This window comes from Mya arenaria, chromosome 9 (genome assembly GCF_026914265.1).
Source record: "Mya arenaria isolate MELC-2E11 chromosome 9, ASM2691426v1".
In the NCBI taxonomy this organism is placed as follows: Eukaryota; Metazoa; Mollusca; class Bivalvia; order Myida; family Myidae; genus Mya; species Mya arenaria.
This window is the reverse complement of record NC_069130.1, coordinates 5,318,771-5,339,550: the sequence shown is the minus strand read 5'-3', so window position 1 is coordinate 5,339,550 and position 20,780 is coordinate 5,318,771. Positions and strand designations below refer to the sequence as shown.

Sequence of the window (20,780 nt, the reverse complement as noted above, 5' to 3'; positions counted from 1 at the left end):
AATTGTGGGGGATCAATGGCCGCCTTGTGCAACTTGCTGTTCTGAATTTGTAAATATTTGAGTCAATCTACAGGAAAACGTTTACTGCTTCCATTCTGACTTGCGTCTTTGCATTCAAATGGTTTAATTGCACCCATGATCAAGTATATTGTTATGGGCTTGCGTGGATTTTTTGTGCTAGCGGCAAAGATTTGGAGTTTCATATGCTACTGTTTCAAACGTCAAATTCGATCGGTCAGTATTTGTAAATAAACCTGTTTTAATACATACCACAATGTTGTCAACCCAAGCCATTTATGATCTGAACCAACAATTATTACCTGAATTGATTTGAAATCCAAAAACTTGAAAGAAATGATTTCTAGTTGAATATTACATATTTCCATAAATAGATATGATCATGTTTATTGGGAATTCCAGTTGTAGAGTAGCTGCCCAGCTTCGATGACTGAATTTAAAAATGACTGATTTAAAAAATAGTAATATAAATTACACAACCACTTATGGCTGTGATTTAATTAAGATCACAAGATTTTAGATATTTCAAGGTATAATACCAATTTTGGCAAAAACTGTGTTTCCATTTTTTATGTTATGGGTGTCCATGAGCACTGTTAAAGTTGCACTCTTAAAGATTGAATGTTTTGACAACTGTTTTATTTTTTGTCTTTTGAACGAGTCAGTATATGCGAAAATGCATGGAAACCAGTGATATAACAGGGCTCTCACTAGGCTGAAAATTTTGGGAGAAGTGACTTCTCCCTTCAGTCAATTTAGGGAGAAGTGGGGAGACTTTAGGGAGAAGTGATACTTTTCGTAACACCTGATACAAAAACTATGCCATACCACACACGTCAGTTTATATCCACATTCAAATTGATTACTATAACTATATAAAATGTTCATAAAATAATGTATCATTTTTGGCTCAGCAAAAGTGTATTTATCAATGTCACATAGTTTATCTCCAAATAGCATTGAAAATGAAACAAAAACCAAGACAGCTAAGGATTTGAAACAATCAAAATGACTAATAAATTAACTGTCAATATAGTAGGGGGACGAATCAAATTTTGGTACGTTCGGGATAGGGTACGAATGTCACATTCAGCTAGGCTGTTATTTACTTGTCTCTGGCTAAATTATTTTAAATATGCTGACATTTAAGAACCAAATGACATTTAAATCACTGTCCTTGATGAAAACTTAACCAATACATAATGCGAGGTTGAGAAATTAACTCGGAAAATTGTTCTGACAAAATGGCGATCTCGCCGATTTTTTTGACATCAGAAACAGGAGAAAAATACTGTAAGTATTAAAACTCTACAAAACGCAAAAAAAATAAAATATTTTTTTGTGTTTAGAAATCAATTTTTTATTATGAACATTTCACTAAAACCAATCAAATATTTTGTGATACATCATGTTATTGATTTTCTCAGCGCCACCTTGCCGATGGCCCGAGATGGCTATGACCGTCTGCTTCAAAAGCAACAATGTTGAAAATGTCTTGCATTGTTTGTTCAATACATATATCAATTACTTTTTAACTTCATTAATGCTTGACACGATTTTTCATAATTATGTTGCCTTTTCTATCTCATTTTAACGAACATATATCATTTTATTACGGTCTTCTCAATGTACATTCTGATTGGTTAACTTTCAATAGCTCAGCCTATCGGCGATGTTTTGGTAATTGGATAACACCGCCCAATTATCGGATTAGGAGATTACCAAATTTTATGAATGGCTAATTGTGATGTCTTGACTAATGGGACAGTGGCCAAATTTCGTTGTGTTATAATTTCGGCGAAGTCAATGTCGCTTTGATGATACAAATGGGCGAAGTCTGGGAATTTTAGGCGACCACTTCGCCCAAGTTGCCCCCTCGCGAGAGCCCTGATAAAAGACTGCAGTCAAAAGATCAGATTTCAGATTCATATTTAAGCTCAAAAATTTATGATTTATGCATTTTTCTTAAACCGTTAGTAACACTTTTAGCCATAAAACATTATTTTTTGAACGGAAATAGGGAAATCTGCGACCTGATCTTTTGTCAGCACTCTTATATCACTGGATTGAAGATATTTATGCAAAAATTGGCTCATTTCTTAACAAAAAAAAGAGTTGTCAAAACGGTAAATCTGAGAGGATGCTGCTTCAGCAGCATATTAGGTTTACTTCAAAGATATCTTATTGAAACAGGGCCAAATTGTTTATCGGTGATAACAGCTTACTATAGCTTTAATCTGTAAGCTTCTCACTTATAGTACTTTTTTTCCCTTCTAAACTCAAAAAAAAAATTTTTTTCAATCAAAAATGCAGAATAATGAAAGAAAAAGAAAACAGGAAAATAATTATATTGGCCTGCCAAAAACTTGTATTAATGATACATAAAAAGCAGAGCTCTCCTATATATTAATAATGATGCAAAAAACATCATTGTGATAGAGAACAAAACAAATGTTCAATCAAATAAATAAGTTGTATTTAAGTAAAAAAGAGTTAGTTTATATCTCAATCTCTTAATAAATAATCAAAGGACTATCAATCATTGGTTGAAATGTGTTGTATCTCATTAATGATTGCCAAGTTGAATAACCAGCCATGTTGCCCCAGTCGCTTAAAGGTTTGACCCTTCAATTGCTTAAATTACACAAGCTGTAATGAAAAAAAGTCATTATTTCAACTGTGTATCTTGTGACAGTTGGTCACTCTTGTTATTCTTGTTTTCAGACCATTCAGCACCAGACTGTGAAGTATGAAGTTATACCACTCTCACCACTGTCTAAACACAGGCTTAGTAAGTTTAACACTCACTGGAATTAACCAATTGTTGTCTGGTTAGCTTACTTTACTTTTTCCTCACTAAGGCCTCTCTGGGTTCACTTCCCAACATGTGGTTGTAATTGAGTTTAGTTCGTGGTCACCAAGCTGAACAAGTACCTTTTTTAAATACTCTGATTTCTACAAAAGCAACTACTTTCAGCCCATTTGAAGAGTCCGTCTATTGCTATAACAGAACCATTCCAAAAGTAATCTAGTCCACATTTTTTCCCAATCAGTAAGAAAAGTAATTTTAAATTGGTATATAATAAAACCATGTATAAGATTTCATTAAAATTGCTTCAGGGAAATTCATCAGCTATAAGTTAAGTTTAAAGACTGGTTAATTAAAATAATTTTGGTGATAAATGTACATGTACTGTTAGGTAGGGATATATACATGTTGTATGTATGATATTATTTTGACTGATCAGTATTATTTGCCTATTAACCTTTTATATTGGTTTTCAGGTATGTTACGACGGAAAACTCTAGTCCTTGATTTAGATGAAACCTTGATACACTCGCACCACGACGGTGTAATACGACAGACTGTCAAACCAGGGACGCCCCCTGATTTTGTACTAAAGGTTAGCTAGCTGTTATCAAACATGTCATAGTGAAATTGAAAGTCAGAAAAATCAACATGTTTGTGTTGAATTTAATTCTATACAATGAACATAACTCTTCAGGAAATGTCATATTTACTAAAAACACACACTTAAAGATGTAACACTAGGGTTTTTAAAAAGGGCAGGATACTGTAAAAATAATGGACAGGGTACTTAAGATTAAACAGGCACTTAGTATCGGGCTATGGGTACTTAAGATTAAACGGGCACTTTGTATCGGGCTATGAAGAACTTAAATATGATATATTTGACCTAAAATAATAGAAAGTGTCAAATTTAAGTATGGGGTAGTTTAAGGTTTCAACTGCCAGATACATTATTTTTGTATGTATTTGTAATGATAAAGTAATCTAGTTCAAAATATATTTGATCATCTAAAGCATTCAATTTAAGAAGGCAGAAGGGTGCATGTATGCTGGTCCACATGAGGGCAGAAGGGTGCTACCAAAAAAGGACAGTGTGCACAGGGTTCTCAATAAGAACCGGCCGCCGGCCAAAATGACCGGTTCAAATGGCATTTGGGCCGGTTCAAAATCGCCTAGTAACAAAAATTAAAAGTTCCCAAATCGTTTACAATTTAAATTTTTAAAATCCGTCAACGAATAAAAAAGTTCTTGCCTTTTAAATACGACGACTTGATTAGCGTTCGCCCGGTCCCGCATATTTCTTTACGGCGCCGTTTAATAAACTTCACTAGTCTGTGTAGATAGACGATTGATAAAACGCTTGGAAGCAAGCGTCTCATTCTAGTAAAAATGAAGAAAAGAAAAATACACGATTTCTTTCACCCTGTGTCGAGTGAGTATAAGATAAAAATGAAATAAAACAGTTGCATTTATGAATTTCTTGTTCTGTTTATTGTTTCACGTTTGATTTCCACCGTTTATTTTGTGTTCTGTTTATTGTTTCACGTTCGATTTCCACCGTTTATTTTGTGTTCTGTTTATTGTTTCACGTTCGATTTCCACCGTTTATTTTGTTTGAAGTTTTGATCGTTGTTTATTCCGTACAAGATGCATTATTACGAAGATTTAATAAGGAGGTAAGTTTACTCTATTATCATTATCATTATTCTGTATGAAAAAATCGTAGCAATATTAAAGACTCACCAAATATAAAGTGGGTTGGGTAAGGTGAATTTTTAAATTTTTGCTTAAACTTCACAGTAAACCAGTCATCAAAAGGGCTGTGGCCAAGTGGTTAGAGAAACCAAGGCGGAAGTTGGGTGCTCCAACACCAGAAATATTAAGATGTCCAGTGACGGTAGGTGTTCAGACTGACACATGCATGGCACTGGACACAGTCACACCTTGTAGGGAGGAAATTCGGGCAGTCCTCAAGGAGATACTTGTTGAGGGGGAGGGGGACTACTACTCGTCCAGTTCATCAGATGAGGACAGTGACATGTGTTAATAACAGGGTTAAGCGTAATGAATACTGTTCTTATTAATTCAATGTGCCTTATGTATTTTCACAGTACAATTGCATTGTAGTTTTGTTAATACATTGTATATGGTGTTGAAAATACAATTTTCAAATGGATATTTTGTTGTTGAAATTTGGTAAATAAATATAATTGCATTATGATATAGATCCTGATACAACTACTGCTCTGCAGTACTTGTATCTGCATATTTAGGGGATATTACTTATAAAATTGCACTTGAAAGGGGTGATTTAAAAGGCATTCAAATAACCCCAGAATGCAGGAAATGACGCGCTCACATAATTTTTTTTTCGGGGGAGGACCCCCGGACCCCCCGCCAATTTGGGTCTGTTACTTTTTATAAACGGCCTGTTCACTGAAAAGTTATTGAGAACCCTGGTGCAGCTGCTTCCTATTATAACTTAATCTTTTGTAGTAGGGTCTCAGGTTTTCATTTTTTTGTAATTTGATACAGCAATATATAACATACCAACTTATTTATAATGTGCACATATTAAGTAAGCCCAGTATAGTATTGATGTCTTAAACCATGGTAACGTAAGTAAATTCATCTGTGTGAAAAAAAATTAAGACAGAGAAAGATAATTTCTAAAATCAAAATCCGGATTAAAAAAAAGGACTTTGAACACGTGGGGTGTTAAAAAAAGAGCAAATCTTCAATTACTTCCTGTGATGGCTAATATACTTTTTTACAAACGTTGAGGGTGTGGGTGGGAGGAGATGGTCAAACAAGGACCAGCTGTGATGACAATCTGTGTTATTTTGAAACCAAATTTTTTCTATTTTTCAGGTGATGATAGATAGACACCCAGTCAGATTTTTTGTCCATAAAAGACCTCATGTAGATTATTTTCTAGAAGTTGTAAGTATACATGTGCATTGTTGCCATATATTCAAATGAGGTTACCCAGCCCTACCTACGAAATAGGCGCCGACCCTACTATTTTTATAGTGGGTTGGATTTTTTTTAAACCAAGTTATATTTTTTAGGGTGTGTTTAAATATGTACTTTAAAACCTTAAAAGCTTTTTACAGTAGATTATTTAAACACCATTCTCCAATGATGACAATAATGTTCTTACAAAGAGCCTTTTAAAAAAATAAAATAAAAAGCCTACCTACCCTACCTTTTGTAAAGAAAGGAACCTTAACCAAAAATCTTTTTTTTTTCCTAATTTCTGTACAATTGATATAGCAATAAAGAAAACTCTTGAGTTAAATTGACTTCTACTGATATGATGTAAATTTAAATTATTTTTTTTATTTTAATTATGTTTGTTTAAAAATTTCTCTCCCTATACTGAGCTATAACAATATTGAAGGGCTTTGAAAAATGAAGAAAACAATCTTTCACTAGTATGTTGCTTTTGAGCCTAGGCTTATTTTGAAAATTTAGTTAATTTCTGTTTTGCTTTATATATGATTGTGTTTTTGTCTTTCAGGTGAGCCAATGGTATGAGCTTGTAGTATTCACTGCTAGCATGGAGATTTACGGCGCTGCTGTCGCTGATCGCCTTGATAACAGTCGAGGAATTCTTAAAAGGCGTTACTATAGGCAGGTATGGTAGTACAGGCGTTAAGTTTTTAGTTACATTGGATGGGTTCGAAAGAAGTTTTTAAAAATTAACAATGTTGTTAATTACATTGTTGTAAACTTCAAATATTTTTGCGGTTGGTAAGCGCAGTGGTTAGCGTACTTGCTTCTCACCAAGGTGACCCAGGTTTGACTCTTGGCGCATGTGAGTTTATTTAGTGGTCACCAAGCCGGACAAGTGGGTTTTCTCCAGGTACTCCGGTTTCCCCCAGAACACAAGACCATACTCTCCCGCAATATCGTGCCAACGAAAGTGACTAAGAATAACCTATCGTAGCTTTATTCACAATCATTGTTAAATAAATAGCATTTAAACTAATTATTTTTGCCCATGATGTTGAATGGATACTCTTGTATTCTCATGTGTTCTCACAAGACTTGGGACAACTGTTTATTCTGTATTAGTTATATTTAGATATATAAGCACATCATCAAGTGTGCATGTTTAAAACTGTACAAAAATGTCATTAAACACACTGTTTTAAAAAACTTAAACAAAATTCTGAACAATCCGCCAAATTGTTGTCACATCGCATGAGTTTTGGCCCAGCAAAGGAACCGCGATTTTGAAAATGAAATCACTATTGCACTTGGAATGAATTGAACCTATCAATGATGCATAATCAACAAATTAAGTATCTCTTTTTTGTGGATAATCTTGTGATGCAACACCATAACGACAACACATTCTTTAAAAAAAAATTGGACCTTTTGTTTGGCAGAGCCTTGACTAGGCTTAAATTATTCATATTTGTTTCAAATGTTTATATTAACAAGCAAACGATGCTCCACAAACTTGTCCATTGTAATCTATATGAAAACGTCCAATAGTTTCCAATAGTTTATTTCATGAGCTGTGTTGTTACTTTCAGCATTGAATGAACAATACGAGTAAGCTTTTATTGTTGTTAAAATATTTCAAAATTGCTGCCCTCTTTTACTTACATTTATAATTGTTTTAAATCTACAAATTTACAACCAAACAATATTCCAAAAGTTGTCCATTGTAATATATATTATAACCATCCCAGCCCAGTGATCCAAATTAGCGCAAGCCTGCAAGCCTGCACTGGTAAAATGTCTTCCAGGCTTGCTCAAATTCTGAATTTTATATAGCAGGGCTTGCCAAGCAATAATATAAGAATTCGGGCTTGTTCATCCAAAAGTCTAATTTCGATGTCTGCCATCCAATAGTTTCTTTCATGAGCTGTGTTTTTATTTTCAGCATTGCAACCTAGATGCAGGCAGTTACACCAAAGATCTCTCTGCCATTAACCGCGATCTTTCCAGTATATTTATCCTTGACAATTCTCCAGTCGCATATAGGTCATATCCTGGTATGTATGCATTTCAATATTTGTCCATTATTATAAAGATGAGGTTCTTACCTATTTCTGATGTGAGTTCCAAAGGCATACATGTTGTATTTCAGTAAAGGGGTGACCATACTTCTTGGTTTCATTTTAAAAATTCTAAAAGTGTGAAACCACCAGTAAAAATGTGAGCCATGAAGTAAAAGTGTGAGTTATACAGCAAAGGTATGAGTTATACAGTAAATAAGTGAGACTAAGTATATATGAGCGAGTCCAAATGAAAATAAGTGAGAATTCTATGGGAGTTTTCAAGTTGAGATATTATAGCTAGTGGTTTGGCTGTAGGCAGGCATTATTTTCATGAAAATTTTGGCCATAAATGAAAAAAGAAATCAAGATATTCCAATGAACTTTTGAACACCTACGTTCAGTTGCAATACACCGTCTAATGCATGGAGCAAGTTTCATCAGTCAGACATCGTGCAAGTTAAAAAAGTGACAGTCATTCGGTCTAACAGCCTCTGGAATTTTGTCAGTCCGATAGAAAACTTGTTGGTCTAAATAGAATTGAAACATTGCAATTATTTTAAAAACCCTCACTGACTTGTTATAAAATTGTGATTGTTTGATCCTGTGGCAATGTCCATGTCTTGGCCTGGGTGACTCGTTATAAAATTGTGATTGTTTGATCCTGTGGCAATGTCCATGTCTTGGCCTGGGTGACTCGTTATAATATTGTGATTGTTTGATCCTGTGGCAATGTCCATGTCTTGGCCTGGGTGACTCGTTATAAAATTGTGATTGTTTGATCCTGTGGCAATGTCCATGTCTTGGCCTGGGTGACTCGTTATAAAATTGTGATTGTTTGATCCTGTGGCAATGTCCATGTCTTGGCCTGGGTGACTCGTTATAAAATTGTGATTGTTTGATCCTGTGGCAATGTCCATGTCTTGGCCTGGGTGACTCGTTATAAAATTGTGATTGTTTGATCCTGTGGCAATGTCCATGTCTTGGCCTGGGTGACTCGTTATAAAATTGTGATTGTTTGATCCTGTGGCAATGTCCATGTCTTGGCCTGGGTGACTCGTTATAAAATTGTGATTGTTTGATCCTGTGGCAATGTCCATGTCTTGGCCTGGGTGACTCGTTATAAAATTGTGATTGTTTGATCCTGTGGCAATGTCCATGTCTTGGCCTGGGTGACTCGTTATAAAATTGTGATTGTTTGATCCTGTGGCAATGTCCATGTCTTGGCCTGGGTGACTCGTTATAAAATTGTGATTGTTTGATCCTGTGGCAATGTCCATGTCTTGGCCTGGGTGACTCGTTATAAAATTGTGATTGTTTGATCCTGTGGCAATGTCCATGTCTTGGCCTGGGTGACTCGTTATAAAATTGTGATTGTTTGATCCTGTGGCAATGTCCATGTCTTGGCCTGGGTGACTCGTTATAAAATTGTGATTGTTTGATCCTGTGGCAATGTCCATGTCTTGGCCTGGGTGACTCGTTATAAAATTGTGATTGTTTGATCCTGTGGCAATGTTCATGTCTTGGCCTGCACCAGTACAGGTTTCTTAGTAATTGCATACCATGTTCCAAAAGATAAGATTGGAGTTTGGACTTTTGAAAATTTATTTTATGTCATTTACTTAGTGCTTATTACAATATAAAGATATTTTTGTTAGCATCTCAAATTCATTGCGCAATTTACAGTAGTAAATTGGTTATATACTTCTAAGGGAGGTAAATGTTGCGTAATGTTTGACAAGTGTGTTACACATTTAGACATTACACTGTACAGAATATGACATAAGGATAGTAAACAAATAGTTAATTGACAATATTAATGATAAAAAAGTCTACTTTTGAAATAAAATTCAGTTATTCTCACTTTTAAGCAGTGTTTAATAATTGGCGAACAATACATCTTCATTATTTTATTACATCTGAATGTGAAAAATGACATTAAGACGTACCAAACCCTTTTCAAATTTGGTCAGATAAAGTCCATATTTGCTGGTCAGGTCGCGATGTCTGATCACTTGGTAAAATATTTGAAGAAGAATTATGCCCCTTGATTGCCTGAGAGAAACAGATGTGCTCTGCACTCTTACATGTTACTTTGTTTTTATTACTCTGCCATGTTTTTAAACTACCATGGTAATTAATTTTCTTGATGTTGCCATGTGTATATTTGTGAAAGAGTATTCAATGTTTTTATAATATCCAGATAATGCCATGTTTCTTTATGTTCCAGATAAGTAATGCCATGTTTCTATTTGTTTCAGATAATGCCATGTTTCTAAATGTTCCAGATAATGCCATTTTTTTATATGTTCCAGATTATGGCATGTTTCATTGTTCCAGATAATGCCATGTTTTTATATGTTCCTGATAATGCTATGTTCTAAATATTCCTGATAATGCCATGTTTTTATATATTCCACATTATGTCATGTTTTTGAATGTTTCAGATAATGCCATACCAATAACCTCATGGTTCAGTGAAGCGACGGACACTGCATTGTTGTGCTTGTTGCCGCTGCTGGACGCTCTCCGCTTCTGTAACGATGTACGATCGGTACTCAGCAGAAACCTGCACAAGTCGATAGATCCCGTCACGAAAAACAAATATTATCTGCCTTTCAAACCATAGGAGTCAACTATGTATTTGTGTGATCATCAAATTCTTCATTGGAGTCACCCCCTACATTTAGGACAATAAATATTTGTAGTTATTTTTTTTTCCTTTTATATAAATAAATTACATGTCATATATTTGTCAAATGGTTTTTGAATGTTGACGGTTACTAGTGAGTTTATCATAGGTGTGTGTTTTGGAAAAAACGTAAGACAAAAAGTGCTGTATTCTGAAAAATATCCTATTGCAAAATAGAAGCAACATTATTTTTTATGATTCAATTGTATGCGAGTGATTTAGGGTAAGAATATGACCATCGTTTTCAATTTAAACCAAAAAGATGGTTAAATGATAGCTGTGTTGTTTTTTGGTTAATTTTACTGCTGAATATGGACTGCCTTCCCTCTTAATAATATGTCCAATTCTCCTACAAAAATCATTCTTCTGAATTATTAAAATATAAAAAATCCTGCTTAGTACATTTCTGGAAAATAAGGGGTCAGGTTGTGAGGAAGAAGGCATTATTAAATACATTTAGCAAAATTAGAAAATTATATCATTTATAACTGTCAGAAATAACCATGCTCAATTTTCCCTAATTTCGGCACAATTATTTCCCACTTGAAAGGTGAAGGCAGTAATTAATTTCAAAAATCACTGAATGACTAGTATTTTGTGAATGATATCAATGGCAGTAAAAAAACAAGATAGCCTTAAAGCTGCACTCTCACAGATCAACTGTTGTGACAAGTATTTATTTTTTTGTCTTGGAATGAGACAAATTTTGCATAAATGCCTGAAACCGCTGACAAAAGACTGCTGACAAAAGATCAGATCGAAGTTTCTTATATTTACATTTGCAAATTGAGTAAGGAACGCTTCAAGAAAACAATGAAGATCTGCTCTATTGTGAGTTATCTTATATGACTGAATTGAAAGCAATGGTGCAAAAATCAGCTGATTCTGTAACCAAAAATGAAAAAGTTGTCATATCAGCCAATCTGTGAGAGTGCAGCTTTAAACTCTGTAGCTCATATTCGTTATATATGTTTTTTTCCATAGATCATGGCAGGCTATGACTTTGTTTCATTCTGTTATATTTTGTACATTTGTTAGGTTAACTACGTAATGTAGCCCACAGTGTCCTCCCAGGGATTGTATTCACAATGCATTGCTTGGACTGGTGTTTAATAAGTTATCATTTGTTGCGGTCTCAATGTGACATTTTTCAGTTTTAATATTTCTTTTCACTGATATATTAAGTTGAATATATTACTCAACCAATCAATTGTATAATACTAGTTAATTCTTTGGTTTGGTAAAAGTCATTCGGAACACCTTGGCCATTTTCGATCGAAAACAACCTCCATTGAATGCTGGTACATCAGTAGAAATAGTTTGTAAAAATTAAATATTAAATATTAATTTCTGTAGTGTTTAAATGTGAATTTTGTATTAATAATGTCAAATTAATTGCCACTGAAGTCTATTGTTGCATAAATAATTAAGATTCACAAAAATAAAGTCGTGAGGTTCAACTGCTGTATTGAAATTCTACGATCTACTTGCAGCGTAGTTTAGTGTAAAAAGTTCTGACATTGTAAACTGTACATATACATCTGAGGTTGTTGTCGATTAAGAATGGCTGAGGTGTTCCCATTGGGTTAAAGCCAGCCAAAAAATTGTTTGATTGGTTAATATTTTACAGCAATTTTTATTAACCAATGAAATCATTGAAGGTGCCATCTAGCCGTAAGATTACCATTGACAACTTTATCTTGTTTTATACATCTGGCTGTTGAAGTTTTCTTGTTATATTAAGATTGTTACTTTTATAATTCGGAAACTCACTAACAAAATGTAGAAAATTTGGTGTTTACAATGGAGGAAATTTTTCGACTTTAAAGAATATTAAATGGATAAATCTCTTAACTCAAAGATGCTTCGTGGATACAAGCCCTGGTTTAACTCGGCATGAAACCAGTGCCCATAGAAATGTACCAAATTGTGCAGCAATAGTTTTTTTCAGTTTTCATGACTTTTATATACTCATCATGTACATAGTGCTCTCATGAAGTAATTAGGCGTCACATTGTGTGAACAAGGAAATATTTGTTGCCTTTTTTGTTACTTGAAAAGAAAAAAATATTTCACAATTATATTGCTATTTTTTTTGTAGATCATTTGCATTGTTTAATTTCTCATGGTTTTAGTGTGACTTCCTTATTAATCGCTTCCTACGTCGGCAGTCAGTAAAGCCAGTATTAAGTCCTGGGCTCTTAAGAAAAGATTATTCATATCAATGATATTGATCACAAATCGTTATAATAGATGTATGTCACAAAAGTGGTGCCCAATCAACATTTTTCATAATGATGACGGTGAATGAAACATTTCTGTCATAAGAATTGTTTGTTGTATCAACAATCCTCATTTCAAATGTTTTTGCAGCTATGGGTATTGAAATATAGTCAGTTTTCATTTCTATCACCCCATTTGACCATTAATTTATGATCGGTTTCAGGTATATTTATACAAGAACTTCCATATCTCCTGCCAAAATGTCAGAATGCCGTAATCAGCACTGTTTGTCTACATTTCTTCAACACTACAATTACTATGTGATAATTGACTGACAAATTTTCCTTTTTGAACAGATATGAAGTTCACAAGTTTTCGAAAGTTTTGGTACAGCTTGTATCTTCAATTAAAATACTAGAAATTCAGTGGCACTAGAAACAGCACTATCTTGGATTGCACAATTTTATATAAATATTGACTGCCTTGAGGGTGCCAGTGCACATTGTCAATCTTCGGAAGTGTTCTTATACACCTTCGGGACTGACTGGCCTGTCCTTATGAATTATAATGTCATATGACCCTCAGTGGTGTGTAATATTTCTTATTTAGATACAGTGAGCAGATAAAATGTTAACCACCTTCACCCTCGCTTTCCTCTGCACAAAATAAGACTGCTTGTCAATTATCACATAGTGGAGAGTACTGAAGCACTGTAACGGAGTTCAGATGGCATAATTGATGATGTTAACAAACACCATCTCATTTCCAAAGTTTGTATTGATTTTTCTTTGTGATGGCACCTGTTGAAGTGTTTTGAAGGATTAGCGCAAAAGAGTTCTAAATGATGTTGAATATAGCGGCATTTATAACATTTTTGCTTTCACTCTGACACAATGATAATTTTTTATCCTCATTACCTAGAAAACTGCAATATTGTAGATTACATTTTTTCCTGGTTGATTTTCGTGCTCCCATACATACATGTTGACCAATACTTTGATTAAGATAATATTGAAGCTGCGCTCTCACAGATTGAACGTTTTGACAACATTTTTATTTTTTGTGTTGGAACGAGACAATTTTTGCGAAAATCCATAGAAACCAGTTATATAAGACTGCTGACAAAAAATAAATTCCAGATTTTTATATTTAAGTTCAAAAAATGATGTTTTATGCATTTTTCTTAAACCGTCAGTAAAATGGTTTAAGCCATTAAACATTAATTTTTGAACGGAAATATAAAAATCTACGATCTGGTTTTTTGTCATCGATCTTAAATCATTGGTTTGCAGAAATTTATGCAATAATTTGCCTTTTCCAAGACAAAAAATAAAAAAGTTGTAAAAATGTTATATAGGTGGGAGTGCAGCTTTAAGTTTATTATAAGAGTTTGAATACAAAATAGTCAGAATATACCATCATTAACATGCCTCATTATGAATTTGTAACTTATCACTGAACAAGGGATTTTAATTTATAGGCTTGGCTTACTGTAAACAGACATTTACACTGTCCTCTTAATTTTAATAATGAAACACACAGCTACATATACCTAAAATAAAACGAGAAGGCAAAAACTATTTGCATAATTGTGTCCAGGGTAATTAGTTTATTTCAAATAAGTATAAGAGTTTTAATTATTGATTTTTTTTGTAGAAGAAAGAGCTAACAATTTATATATAATTTTTTATTATAAAATGCTTAAACATCTTTGATAAAAAGTATTGAGCTTGGCCTAAATCAATAAATAAAATAGGTTTTTTGGCTGTAAGCAGCCTACTCACAGGAATATCTTGGACCGAAAAGCTCTTTAATGCCCAGTGGGCATATATTATATTAAAAAAAATATCCTTACGGAATTCCAGGTGTCGAAAAAGGAAAATTTTGGCCAAACATTTTTTATATTTCTGTGACCTTGTGTCTTTTTGCATTTGCAATTTTGAAACACAATTACTTGGATTAATTAAGAATTCGTGCAATACCTGATAGTCTCTGTTCACTACATGTTGTCACTTTAATGTTTTGAACTTTATTGATTTGTTTAATTCATATAATTATTCACTGACCCAAGGCTATGCTGCACCTTAATAGTTGAACAGGTGTCGGCCTCTCACCCAAGAGGTTGTGGGTTCGATCTCCACCAGAGGTACTTTCTCATTGTCTCTCAAAGAGGACACTGTTCAGGTTTCAGCCCAGGATAAGGACCACATAAGCTATCGGCTTTCATTGCAATCAAGCTAAAATAAATTGGTAAAGGATTAAACTCTTACCAAAAATATTTATTCATGATTGACATAATAACTAAAACACATTGAATCATATCTCATTTTGAGGAGCTCTGAGACTTGTAAATTACGTTTAGGATAATCATTATAAACTATTGTTTAATTTGTAAAATGAATTTCAGCAAGTCATTAGGCTAAATAGAATAAGAGACCTATGCTTCTTATGCTTAAGATATTTAGAGAGAATGGGGCCCCGTCTGTCAGTAATAGAGTTGAGATGTACTTATTCATGCTTCGGGGGTATTTAGGAAATAATTTCATGTGTAACAGTTTATCATTGTTCAATTGTGTAGATTATATTAACTCAGGTATTGTAAATAACTGTCCATGTAATATTTTCTTACATTAGGGTATAAAACTTTAAAAAAAAATTCATAAGGTTTTAGATTTACAAATGGTGACATGTTGATTTTTATGATTAAATCTTCCAAGACAATGTTTGTCTGTTAGTGTAAAGTTAGCACTTGAATAATTGATATTTTTCGTTGTTATGTTCAGTAGAAAATATTGGCCTGAAATAAAAACTTAATGAGCATTTTTAATTAAGATTCAGCACATTTTTTTCTGTATACAGATTTTGGATTTTCTTCATTGCAACTGAAGAATATGTGCTTGAAGCCGAGTTTATTATTAAACTATGTTTGAATGTTTACGAGCGAGCTAGCGCTGTTAGATACGATCATGTGATACACATATTGTGTTATGTTAGACTAGCTGATTTAAGGAGTTCCATCCATCATAATTTTGTTAGTTCATATTTGTATCCCTCATTTTGCAAATAAATCTAGTACATGTATACTTAGGAATAATTGACTTTCCATTTTGGCTTTTGATTACAACATCCTTTGAAATTTCAGTTGTTATTTTTAAAAAAAAACCTATTGAATGATAAACTAGAAGTTACATGAACAATCCTGACCTGTACGGTGATTTATGGGTGTTTTAGTACCTTTTTTATATTTTTATGACTCGTGAAACGTTCACTGCTTTTTGGATGAAAATTAATAAGAAAATGAGTGGTGGAATGCCTTAAATCATCGTTGTCATTATTTTTACTTGATAAGTGCTAAGTAATCTTGCTACTAGGTAGCATGTTTTTCTCTGATTTTGTTACGTTTTTGCCATAGATTGAAATATCATTGAATTGTGAAATACATTGTGCATGTACTTGAGTCTAGTTCCAGATGGCATATTACCAAATTAACCTAACTTTTGGCTGTATTTTCTTGTGGTGTATATTTTCTATTCCTTGTTGTAGATTTACACACAAACGTCTGTTTCTCAAATAATTATTGTTATATAAATCTTTAGTCTGTTCTGTTATTTAGCACATGTTATTTTTTGTTTATTATTTGAATTATGAGAAGGTTGTTATGAACTAGAATGTTGTTTAAGTAGGTAAGGGCATTTTTATATGAAGTGAGGCTAAAAAAGATGTGTAGAGATTTAGAGAGATGTGTAGAGAGTTAGAGAGATGTGTAGAGATTTAGAGAGATGTGTAGAGAGTTAGAGAGATGTGGAGAGATTTTGAGAGGTGTGGAGAGATTAAGAGAGATGTATAGTTATTTTGAGAGATTTAGAGAGAGATGTATAGTGATTTTGAGAGATATGGAGAGATTTAGAGAGATGTGAAGATTAAGAGAGATGTGTAGCGATTTAGAGAGATGAGTAAAGAGGTGTGTAGAGATGTGTGGCTTTGATTGATGCTACTGTAGTCTGGATGTAAATTAGGCGATTAGGTAATCTGGGGCATTTAGTTATGGAATCTATTGATATTCTGGTTGGAAAATAGATGGAAAGGGGAATTTAATTATGGATGGAAAGGGGAATTGAATTATGGATGTAAAGGGGAATTGAATTATGGATGGAAACTTGGAAAGGGGAATTGAATTATGAATGGAAAGGGGAATTGAATTATGGATGGAAAATAGGGAAGTAAAATTATGAGTGCAAACTGGGGTTTGAAATACTGGCCCTTATTTCTCAAAACCTCTTATGGAACCCTTATGAAGGGATTAAGCTCAGCTCATTATTTTTGTTTTTTCAATAACTAGGGTAATATTTACTTGTACAAGAGTTTTTATACTTTAGTTAGGAATTATCTCTATGACAATCAGAATAAACCTTTTTTTCATTTATCAAAACTCACCTTAAGTATGTATTTAAGCTAGTTAAAATAAGCTACTTAAGCCTGTTAAGCTTAAGAAGTTTCGAGAAATTGGGGCCAGATGTAAACAAGGGGGATTGAATCAAAGTCTGATTGGATGGAAAATTGGGAGGATTATGGATAGTGAGGAAAATAGAATGATTGAATATGGATGGAAATTATGGGAATTGAATTATGGATGAAAAAAAGTTGGAATCAAATTATAGACAAAAAATAGTAGATTCAATTTATAAATTGAAACTAAAATGGATTACATTGCATATTCAAACAAACCATTTTAGTTCTTAAAAGAAAGGATATTGATATTCACGTATAGTCCAAAGTGTTAGCATTTTTTATTCATTGTATTTTTGAAAAATTAAACTTTCTCCTACAGTTGTAGTCAAGATCAAACTGATATTGTAAAGGCTTGATAAAAATGAAATGTCTGGTTACTGAATAAGATGCATCCGAGATATCTGAAATGTTTCCCCTCGTGTGAATTTCTGTCAAAGAATAGAGCATTTTTGGTGCCAATATACTACTAGTTGCTCGCATTTTAGAATAGCCCGTGTGTACTCCATTTGTGTATTGCTGGCTCATATAATAGTTGGTTGAATGTTAAATAAGATGTTCAAAATATTCGCTGCTGGTATGCAAGTAAATTTTTCAATGATAATAATATGTAGTCAATATATTGCCATGGAATTAACCAAACTCTTTCAGGTAATCTGTAAAGTCCAAATGCATTCTCTCTTTTTTTGCCTTGTCTGGTGTTTTCTCATCTGTTTTACAAAAGAAACCATTGAAGACAATCACATTGAACTTGGTACACATGTCGTCAATAACAATAAGCACATGTGTATTAAGTCCCATAATTCTTGCTTCAATCTTTGTTGAGTTATGTCCCTTTTATACAGGAAAAAACAACACATACTAGCATTGGTGTTCACTCCACAGCACTCTTGTTAATCAGTGTTATATTGTATGGCCAAAGTCAAAATTGCTCATCCCTAATGAACTCTAAAACAGAAACTGAAATAATGAATGGATTATATTATAGTTTGAGATATTGTCCTTTTGTAAATCATTGATTATTGTGTGTTTAGTTTTACGAAAATGCAGGACTTGTTTTAATCATGTATCACCCATGAGCAAAACAGAAGTTGTTCATTAATTTTGTAAATTGTTGTTAATATGAAATCATGAGAAGTGTGTTCTATAACCTTGGGCAAACTGTTGATTGTTGACATACCCTGCTCGAGATGTGATTTGATTGTACAGTAAACTTTGTTTGAAACTTAGCTATAGTAGTTTTCTAGGTAATTTGGATATTTGTGATGACATTTAAATGGTATTTGAACAAATGAATGTGTGAAAAAATAATAAAATCACTGAGATGTTTTCTTTTGTGTCTTTTTCTAAACCATCCCCTCGCTGTAAAGAATCCAAGGCATCTTACTCTGTTAGGAATCAGATGGTTCAGGGTCACTGACACTGTTAGGGGTCCAAAGGTTCAAGGTCACTGACTTTTGAAGGTGTTCAAGGGTTAAAAGTCACTGTAAAGGATGTATCCTACACTGTAAGAAATCAAAGGGCTCAGGGTCACTGACGCTGTAAGGGGTCCAAGACAAGGTCACTTAGAGTAAGGTGCTAAGGGTTCAAGCTCACTGATACTGTTAAGAGTCGAAAGTTTTAAGGTCACTAACACATTATGGAGTCAAAGGGTTCAAGATCACTGACACTTTATGGGGCCAAAGTGTTTAAGTATCTGTAAGGAGTCAGAGGATTCAAGGTCACTCATACTGTACAAAGTCAAAGGATAATGAGCTGATGCAATTTTGAAATAATTCTAAGATTTACCTCACAAAACAGATAAACAGTAGGTCACACTCCATAGAGTAATGGCTAAAGGTCAAGGTTTCGGTATATTAACCTCATCATCTCATCATTCTGTCAGGGGTCCAAGCATTTAAGGTCAATCACACTGTAAGGGGTCAAAAAGTTCTAGGCTACTGTCACTATATGGAGTCAAAGGGTTCAAGGTCACTGACACTGTTAGGAGCACAAAGATAAAGTTCACTGGCACTATAAGGGGTAAAAGGGCTCAAGGTTATTGACACTGAAAGGACAACCACTTTACAGAGTGCAAGGTCACTGACACTGTAAGTGGTTCACGGTCACTGGCACTGTTTGGAGCGGGTGGTCAATTAGCACTTAAAAGAGTCCAAGGGTTAAATGTAACTCTAAGGAGTGAAAGGTTCAAGGCCACTGATACTGTAAGAGGTCAACAGATTCGGGGTCAAAGACACTGTAAGCAGTCAAAGGGTTTAAGGTCATTGATACTTTATGGAGTCAAAGATTTAAACATCATTTAAAGGAGTCAACAGGTTCAAGGTCACTGACACTGTAAGCTATGAAAAGGTTCACTTCAGTAGTACATGGGTTCAATGTCATTGACACTGTAAGCTGTACATTGGTTCAAGGTCACTGACACTGAAAGGTGTTCATGGGTTCAAGGTCACTGACACTGAAAGGTGTACATGGGTTCAAGGTCACTGACACTGAAAGGTGTAAATGGGTTCAAGGTCACTGACACTGTAAGGTGTACATGGGTTCAAGATCACTGACACTTTAAGGTGTACATGGGTTCAAGGTCACTGACACTTTAAGGTGTACATGGGTTCAAGGTCACTGACACTGTAAGGTCAACATGGGTTCAAGGTCACTGACACTTTAAGGTGTACATGGGTTCAAGGTCACTGACACTGCAAGGTGTACATGGGTTCAAGGTCACTGACACTGAAAGGTGTTAACAAATTCAGGGTCATTGACAAAGTTATAAAGCCACAATAATGCATGTGGAGCCTTCTGGAAAACTGTTTTCAATATTTGGATGTTTTGTGGTTCCCCTATAAAACAGCAAAAAATTGTAAAAAAACCCACTAAGGCAGCCATTTATATGGACTAAAAGTCAGACAGCCAGTTTTATTTCTGTAATCAGTTGAAAAGAAGAAATAACTTAAAAGTTAACCACCAGAAAATGGGCAGATTCATTGCTCATGTTTTATCAATTTAATATATCTTCACAATACTGAATAACTTGCTGATGATCAGTTAGGTAGTTTTTAAAAAAATAATCAGATGTAGATTCATCATGATTAGTCAATGGAATGATTAAGTGGAATGATTAAGCATCGCTCCATTTTCAATCCAACCACAGTAACTATTATTCATTGGGATCAGGTAATTTCTTATAACTACAAAACAAAAGAATTTGGCACAAAGTTTTACTGAAAAGATAGTCATGCATCTACTGTTTGTTGAATACCTTAAGTCATTGAAGGCTTAAAAATAACTGGATTCAATTGCTCACCATCAAAGATAATGTAGAAAGCAAGGTCAAGGTCAAGCTCAATCTTAAGGGTTAAAGGTCAGATAACCTATTTTGGGATCAATATACATTTGAGCACAAGTTAGGAAGTTTCACCCACAAATGTGAGATGTTTGGATGCATACTGACGTTTATTTTGGTATCAAATAGGATTTTATATAAACATTGTAAAAACATGACAGATAATATTATAAC

At 33.9% G+C, this 20,780-nt stretch overlaps 1 protein-coding gene across 1 annotated transcript; it reads left to right on the top strand.

Moving 5' to 3' along the window:
* Positions 1-19: 19 nt before the first annotated feature.
* On the top strand, positions 20-18,597 carry LOC128246869 (CTD nuclear envelope phosphatase 1-like). Its single transcript, XM_052965369.1, has 7 exons — positions 20-234; positions 2,743-2,809; positions 3,304-3,422; positions 5,702-5,773; positions 6,354-6,470; positions 7,731-7,842; positions 10,293-18,597. The coding sequence occupies exons 1-7, from the start codon at positions 136-138 to the stop codon at positions 10,472-10,474; spliced, it is 768 nt and encodes a 255-aa protein (XP_052821329.1). The 5' UTR covers positions 20-135; the 3' UTR covers positions 10,475-18,597.
* The last annotated feature ends 2,183 nt before the right edge of the window (positions 18,598-20,780 follow it).

What these genes read in the sequence shown, in the direction of transcription:
- LOC128246869 (XM_052965369.1), top strand. Translation starts at nt 136, where the DNA reads ATGATCAAGTATATTGTTATGGGCTTGCGTGGATTTTTTGTGCTAGCG. An exon ending in ACTGTCTAAACACAGGCTTA is followed by an intron (nt 2,810 to 3,303) that starts GTAAGTTTAACA and finishes ATTGGTTTTCAG; the next exon opens with GTATGTTACGACGGAAAACT. An exon ending in TAGATTATTTTCTAGAAGTT is followed by an intron (nt 5,774 to 6,353) that starts GTAAGTATACAT and finishes TTTGTCTTTCAG; the next exon opens with GTGAGCCAATGGTATGAGCT.